Here is an 8,559-nt window from a genome sequence, read left to right on the forward strand (position 1 = left end):
TGAGCAAGTTAAACTAACTCCACCTGTTGGTCAAAGGGGGCGCATCTTCGGAGATGATGGCGCCTAACGGCGAGTCCTTCCCTGGCGTCTTCAGAAAAGCTCTATTTCTATCTTTAATCTCTCCATTTTTTCCCTTTCAGGGTTGCTTTAAAACCTTGACCTTGAGTTAGACGCTGACTTCTGTTATTTGCGGGAATGGGACCCGCTCTCCAGTTCCCACGACTGGCCGCTATTCCATAGACCACGGAAGTGGCCCAGAAGACTAGCGCCCTTTCAGGTTTCTGCCATTGCGTCTTTCGAGGAGGGTCGACTGGAGGTCGGTGCCTCTGCAGGAAATCGGCTTGTCGTTGGAGACCGAACGTCAAAAGCAGGGGAGCTGACTACTGGCTGTGAGCCCACCGGCCTGAGTTCTTTGGGCACAGAGCTCGGAAAAAGCGACGCAAAGGACTTTTAACATCGTATGTCAGCGAGATTCATTTCATGTCTTCCTTCTCGCTGTGAAACGGAGACACCTCTTTTTCCCTTATTAGGGAGAGAGAGAGCTGTCGTATGTCAAATTACTGGGTGAACGAGAACTCTTTGAGGTTCTGAAGGTCTGTGCTTTTCTGATGTTTTGCTGCACGTTTGAGTGCTCGGTGGGGGACGCCGATGCATTCTTTTTCTCTGTTAGAGTCTGGAGAACGTTGCTTCGCTGCTGCTTACGCGTGGCAGAAGGGAGATCGGGGGGTGGGTGGGTCCGTGGTTTGGTGGTTCTAACATTTAACTGCCATTCACACTTTGGAGCACTCCTCGGTTTTCATAGATGGTTACGAAGAAAAAGAATTTCAGGATGTATATTGTATACATGTTTCTGCCTCTAAATGTAGCTTTGAAGCCTTTGAACCTGACACAAGACCCACAATCTGTTCCTCCAAATTCACTTATGAGCTCTCAGGACATTGCTGGAACTGGCAGCGGCATCAAAGTCACGGCGCCAGTCCAGGAGAAATTTCCATTGAATTTTCAATGTTCGAAAGTCAAAAAAGAATTGTTATCAAACATATATTTCATAATTTACTGCGCTGAAAATCACTTCCAGGCGGGCATTCGGAACAGAACACAGCAATATAATACAATCAATGAAAAAACGATGCAGAAAGCAAGAGTGCCAAGCAGAACCAACTTTCAAAAGAACAAGTAAATACAACAAGTAAATAAACTCTGTAAGTAAGTAGACAGAGAGGTCGACAGATAGACAGACAGGCAGACTTATAGAGGGATGGATAGATAGAACGATAGTTTGATATATATAGTCAGATAGTTGGATATTTGGAATGATAAATAGATAGATAGAAAGATAAATAGATGGATAGATGGTAGATAGATAGATAGAGAGAGATTGGTAGATAGCTAGATGATGCATAGATAGATAGATAGATAGATAGATAGATAGATAGATAGATAGACAGATAGATGGATGGATAGATAGATAGATAGATAGATAGATAGATAGATAGATAGATAGATAGATAGATAGATAGATAGATAGATAGATAGATAGATAGATTGATTGATGAGACAGGTGAATAGATTCAGATGGAGATATAGATAGAAGAATGATATTCAGGGCCGGGGGCGTCGAGTTCTTGAAGTTGAGACAATCGGTTGTGAAATTATTCCAGTCGTGAGGTGTGGAATTTTTCTAACCTTCTCCATGCCCGTCACCACCATCACTTGTCATCTGTGACGTCTTGCGAAAACATTTTATCGTTCTTATCACAGAACATCATATACCATAGGAACCGGATTAGTTCATTCGGCCGCTGAGTTTCCTCCACCATTGCACGATGGACGATTTACCAAACCTGTCAAGCCAATTCTCCTAACTTTACTCCAGAATCACTGTCACTACTACAAATCAAGAATGTATCAATTTCAGCTTTATACATGTAAGGGGTTTCCTCTTTTATGTTACTGCTAAGGCTAATAAAATAACTTCTTTGTTATGTTAACTGCCGAGAGAGTGGTTTCTCTCGCACCTTGTTCGGGTTATAATTACTGATAACGAGAATTGTATTCATTTGTTAATCATTTGGAATAGATGTTGCCCTTTCTTGTGGATCTCTAAGCTATTGTTTCGCGGGCTTTAGGGGAGAGACGCGATGCTGTAAGCTGGACGACGGAACGGACCGCGGGGTGGGGGGGGGGGGGGGAGTCCGAGGCCCAGAGTCTTCGCCGAGGAGAGGAGACGAGTGTCTGGTCGACCACCGTTGTTGATCCCAGGCGGCGGGTCGAGGAGGTCGGAGGGAATCGAATGGTGGCAAGAAGACTTCGTTAACTGAGCTCCAACGGTTGTGCATGAAATGGTTGGACTTTGACAAGTTTGGCGCTTTTAAATTTTCCTTTTATATTTTATCTCTATTAAGTACATAGTTTCAGTAAGATCTATAAAGTGTAAACATTTAATCACAATTGCTGTACAGTCTGTTATTTGGAGTGGTGGGGACATCACACAGCGTCTACACAAGCAGAGTAACCAGTTTGGCGGGGCAGAAGACTGCTCTCCCTAGACGGAAACGATTGATGAGTCCTCCACAGCCGTCAGTGACAATAATGTTCAAATATTCACGATCTACTGGCAAAATACATTCCTCTTCACCTCTTTTCTAAAGGGACGGTCTGCTATTCTGAGGCCGAGCCGTCTGGCTCTCGGCCAACGCACTGCAGAGCCCCTCTTAGCATCCTATCTACCTAACCATAACTTTTTTAAGGTCAAAGGAGTTCACGGTCAGAGACTTCAAACGCTTAGAACTACGTTTCATTTTTTCGATCATTGACTTGAACTTACTTTTTTCCGGCTCAAATGCCCAGTATCCTCTCTTGGATGAGGCCCTACATTACACAATACTCAGAATAATGTGTTTGGGTGCTGGCCAGTGCTTTTTGAATCCCTATATAAATGTGTGTGTATATACCGCAAAAAATAAATAATTTTCCACTCTTTCATAGTTGTCAGAACTGAGACAAACAGGTTCTCTCTGTCGATATGCTGGCCGTGGCCAAGGCCTCGATTTAGGTGTTAGGGCATGCCTGCTCTCCTATCCCGAAGCGGAACTTCAATAAGATTGAAACAGTTGTTAGGAAACGTACACCTTTTCCCGGGAATTGAGGACTTGACTTATTGGCAAGGGTTACAGAGATGAGGACTTTATTCTCAAGTAGGGGAGATTTGATAGAGGGATACAAAATCATGAGACGCATAGATGGATGAAACACGATCGGCTATTTTCCAATTTCAAAATGTAAGAGGCACTTGGATAGGCTCATGGATAGAAGGGGTTTATTGGCTATCTTCCGGTTGCCGATCGAAAGGATTGGTTAACCTAATAGTTTGGCCCGGACTTGATGCGGCGAATGGTCTGTCTCTGAGCTGCATTATTGAATGACCCCATGTTTCTATGACCCCGTTGAGAGGGTACAATGAAAATATCAGCACCATGATTTATGAATATCATGAATCAGCGAGGTGTTGGCAATCTCTCTCCTCTCGCTGGGAAAGGGCTCTCTCTCCTTTATCCATATTAGGGAGAGAGAGAGGCTGTGGTATTTCAGGTAAACGGGTAGTCATTGGGGTAGTCATTACGGGTAGTCATTACAAACAGTAAGTCTTTGTTGATGCTTTGCTGCACGCTTCAGTATTCGGTGGAGGGTGTTGACGCTTTTTCTTGCTGCTGGGGGGGGAGAGGGAAAATTGCTTTGCTGCTGCGTGTGTGTGATAGGGAGGCTGTGGGGTGGGTGCTTTGGCGTTCGAAAGCTTAAGTGTTATTCATTCTATTGTGTACTCCTCTGTTTCCCTGGAAGTTTGCGAAAAAAATTATAATTTCAGGATGTATATTGTATTCATTTCATTGACATTATATGCACTTGTTGTACATATTTGAACCGTGTATTTCACGAGGAGCACGAGCGGAGAATCATATTCAAGTGACATTCCGCTGAAAACGAGTCGAACATATTTGTCGGATTGAGGTACCTGGAACTGAATAGAAGGGAGTCGCAAAGTCACTACTCAGACATATATTTTTTGCTGGATGAGAGAATAGGCTTGTTTCGAATTCGACTGAAATGGAACAATAAATTCTGAAGCAGTGGAACAAAACACGTCATCATTGCTATTACTGAGAGGTTTCTGGACAAGGGAGTTTTGCTTCTCCACTCGGATTCCAGGTTTCGAAGGCAGATAATGCTTGATCAGCTCTGATGTAACGATAATTAACACGAAATGTTATGCAAGTTGGTTTCATCATCAGCTAACCGAATGGGCTATAAAATCTGAACCTTTCAACCTCTTTGCCTCACTTGAGAATGAACGATCAAGGCTCACTAACATCACCGGCGCTGCAATTAAAGGGGACACGTTTCATATCAGTGGTGTTCATCGAAGATATTTCATTCTGTTTCTTCGGTGCATCATTTCTCGTGAAGGTTTATGAGAATCAATTCCAAACATTGTTAATAATTAGCGGAATTACAAGCGGGATATCTCTTGCACCTACGGATAGCAATAAGTATTCCAACGGAAGTATACAAATATCGCATGGATACAGCAAGAAAAATATGCTACCCTGCCATTATAGTCATCGGCGTCCCTGGTAAGTATTCCATGTGTGGTGATCTCAACTTGTTCCTGGTAATTAGATTGCAATATATTACTTGTGTATCTCACTCGTCAGTTGTACTTTCATCTAATCCATTAATAGACACATTTGCCGGTCCCAGGTATAAACTGTGCTGTTATTTTTGGGAGTTTATAATGTACAGAATTAAATTCCTTTTGCCATCCGCTAAACGCCGAAGACTGGTGTGTTACAAGTCGCAGAAAAATTTATTTATCGCAACACCTTTTCAGTCTTAAGCCATGGATCTGCTCGACAATTGCCAAGTACTTTCAGGTTTGTTTCCAGTAAAATAAACATAAGAGATACTGCGGACGCTAGAAAGCCAGAATAACACACACGCAAGGTGACTGAGGAACACCGCAGGCCCGGCAGCAAAGGTGGCAGCGCCTCCCAAACTTTTACTATGCAATAGATCCCTATAATTAACCCAGAAGGTCGTCGACCTCGAGTTGGGATGCCTTGCTCTGTGAAGAGAAATAAGCAGACGATGGTTCAGGCCGAGACATGTCATCAGAATTAGAATGCATGAGGGAGAAGATATGGTAAGTGGGTGGGAGCCGAGGACCAATGATGAAGTTTCTGGGCAGGAAACTACTTGCTCCGTTTTCAGAGAGGCTGTTCGGCCTAGCTTCTCCCTTATTTTGTGCAGTTGCGACATTTTCGGCGGGCAGCAATCTTGAGGAACTAAGCAGACCAGTCAGATCTAGGATTCTATGTGATGGGCATCTTATGCTGATTATTTTGTTGTTGCTCGATGGTTCCACAAGTTCCAATTCACAGAGTAACCTAACACAATCCGTTCTCCTATTCTTGTTTCGCCGTTGTTGAAACTGCTTCCTTCAGAACGTCTCTCACGTTTGGCTATATTTACGTTTATATCAGGGGTATCCCACCACTGCTAGAGAACAATATGTCTATTTAATCGCGTTTTTGTATTTATCTTCAATCCCGAAGTGAAGACGCAGTTCAGAGTCAAATCTGCTGTTGCTTGCGGTGTCCTGCATAAGGCAGAAGGGTGACGTTGATGGATTTCCTCGTCAAAAAAGGCCCACTGTTTTGACACTCTCCATAGCTGCTGCCTGGCCTGCTTAGTACGTCCAGCATTATTTTTTTTTCCTTTTATCCTGGATTTCCAAAATCTGCACTGTTTTGGAGTTTCTTTCAGTCGAGAAGAGGGGAGGAAGAGTTCTGCCTTTACTCACCCCCTCATGTTTTCACTGGCTGCTACGTGGAGAACAGATGCGCAATTTCTTACATTCGTATCACTCTTCTATATCTAATTCTGTAGAAAATGGTCGGGACGCAGACATTGTTTAGGCATAATGAATCCGTTTATTTGGCCTTCGGATGGCCAATGCAATTGGTTCGCAAGAGCACTGTAGACAAAAGTGCCTGTTCAAATACCGCACAATTCTATGTTCTTTCTTCTAAATCCCACAGTCGCCGCATTGGCAAACTAAACTTGCTCACCGTACCGACATTTTCAGTTTAAGAAACCCCTGATCGTTTCAGTCTACATTAATCGCTTCTTGACCTAACTGTCTTAAAAAGAACATTTTATGAGGGCATGCAAATATCATTAGTAACAATTTATACATATACTTCATATTTTTTCTCCTTAATATTGGTAAAATAAGCCGTCCGTTACGTTTTCTATAAATTCTTGGAGCTGCATAGTTTATAGTGCATTGCACTAACACTTCACGACATACGTTAGATCATTTTACTTCGTTATCTTCTGCGTGGACAGTTTATGAGGTGCACATATACAACTGTTCATTAATGCAAGTATCTAATCAACCAATCAATGCCAGCAGGTTAATGCTTAGATGCATGGCGACATGGGCAGGAGGTTCAGTTGTTTTTCAGACCAAACATGAGAGTGGGGAAGAAGGGTGGTTTAATTGACTTTGAACGCGGAGTGATTGCTGGTGCCCGACGATGTGCTTTGCGTTGCTCGGAAACCGCTGATGTTTTGCGATTTACACGCAAAGCCATCGCTAGAGTTTACAGAGATGGCTGCGAAAAACTCAAAACATTCCAGTGAGTGGCAGCTCTCTGGATGAAGGCAGATTGTTAACTGAAGAGATCGGGGAGAACAGACAGATTGGTTCAAGCTGACAGAACAGTGTCAGTAACTCAGCTGCCCACGCGTTCCAACGATTGATAAGACCATCTCCAAACGTTAGATCTTGAAAGGAATGGGCTACAGCAACAGAAGGCCACTTCACTGATTGTTACATTGCTCCACATTACGCAAACATTCTGCATTAGTAATTTTAATCCAAAGCTGCCCTATCGTGAAATTCCAGGCGGCGACTTTCTCCCCATATCTATAACGGTTTGGATTAAGAGTGCAAGAGTGCAAGTTGGAAACGCAGTTTGATTGTTGGTAACGTATGTCATTATTCTACTTTCCTTTTGTTTATGGCAGTTAACCTGATGGCGATCGTGATACTCAGCCGAGGAAAGTGTGGTCTCTCCAAAGGTATCACTTGCTATATGTTGGCGATGGCTGTGGCCGATCTAATGGTGGTGATCATCGAAGTCGCGTTCTACCAGATGGTTGAAACGTACGAAGCATACTGGCTTCGGCCATCAGTTCCGTTCTGTTTAGTCCACTACGTCTTGTGTTACGTGTCTTTAGATTGTTCCGTGTGGCTGACTGTAGCGTTCACTTTCGATCGCTTTGTGGCCATTTGCTGGTTGAAGATTCAGACAAAGTATTGTACTCCACGAGTTGCAGGAATAGTTATCGGCACCATCTGTGTGGCTTTCTGTTTACAGAACGTCCCTTATTACTTCCTGCATCAGCAACACGTAATTATTTATACGGAACAGTGCAATATCAAGGGAGCTCTTCATATGATCCCAGAGTTCGAGTGGTTTTACTTGGTGGACCGTCTGCTCAATCCGCTGCTCCCTTTCTTCCTCATTTTGTCCCTCAACGTTCTGACCGTCCGACAGATCCTGGCGTCCAGCCGAGTCCGCAGGACACTCAGGGGTCATGGAAATAGCGAAAGGCTGCAGGATCCAGAGATAAAGTGCCGGCGCCAGTCTATCGTTCTGCTCTTCACCTTGTCGGCGAATTTCCTCATCTGCTGGGCGACTACTACCCTGGTCTTCATTATATTGCTGTGCCTCTCCACGGAACTGGAAACTTCCATCCTACTCTTTTTGTCGCGGCGGGCGGGGACAGTGCTTCAGCTATTCAGCTCCTGCATAAACACATTCATTTACGCTGTGACTCAGACCAAATTCAGGCAGCAGCTGAGGATTGCGACGCTCTCTCCCGTTCATTTGCTTGTTAAAATAGGAAGGAAGTGCAAAGCGCGCAGTTAACCAGAATACTATGATCAGTTTTGGAAACTTAGTTTTATTTGGCGCTCTTCATAGGCATGCTGTGCTCTCTGAATAACTTGTTTGTCCAGAACTTTTCTGCTATGTGACCATCAGCACGCAATGTCCGATGTACCTATGAAAAGATTGTGAGCAATCTTGAGTATCCGGGCAACCCCTGACCACCCAGGATCTTCAAGCACTTCATTTATAACGCGAGAAGCAGCGACAAAACATCCATATTCCCCAGGCTGCTCCGTGAGGCGAGGGATGGGATTGCTGAGCCTCTGGCTAGGATCTTTATGTCCTCGTTGTACACGGGAATGATACCGGAGGATTGGAGGGAGGCGAACGTTGTCCCCTTGTTCAAAAGAGGTAGTACCCCTTGTCCGGGTAACTATAGACCAGTGAACCTTACGTCTGTGGTGTGAAAGCTGTTGGAAAAGATTCTTAGAGATGGGATCTGTGGGCATTTATAGAATCATGGTCTGATCAGGGACAGTCATCATGGCTTCGTGAAGGGCAGATCGTGTCTAACAAACCTGATAGAGTTCTTTGAGGA

The 8,559-nt window shown here is 44.0% G+C and overlaps 1 protein-coding gene across 1 annotated transcript; it reads left to right on the forward strand.

The window, feature by feature from the left end:
- Window positions 1-7,100: 7,100 nt before the first annotated feature.
- On the forward strand, window positions 7,101-8,000 carry LOC140724248 (probable G-protein coupled receptor 139). Its single transcript, XM_073038726.1, has one exon. It carries the CDS (start codon window positions 7,101-7,103, stop codon window positions 7,998-8,000), a length of 900 nt encoding a protein of 299 aa, XP_072894827.1.
- Window positions 8,001-8,559: the final 559 nt, after the last annotated feature.

The sequence above is a fragment of the Hemitrygon akajei genome, unplaced genomic scaffold, assembly GCF_048418815.1.
Source record: "Hemitrygon akajei unplaced genomic scaffold, sHemAka1.3 Scf000177, whole genome shotgun sequence".
Taxonomy (NCBI): Eukaryota; Metazoa; Chordata; class Chondrichthyes; order Myliobatiformes; family Dasyatidae; genus Hemitrygon; species Hemitrygon akajei.

Coding starts and splice junctions, on each gene's coding strand:
- LOC140724248 (XM_073038726.1), top strand. CDS start 7,101: ATGGCGATCGTGATACTCAGCCGAGGAAAGTGTGGTCTCTCCAAAGGT.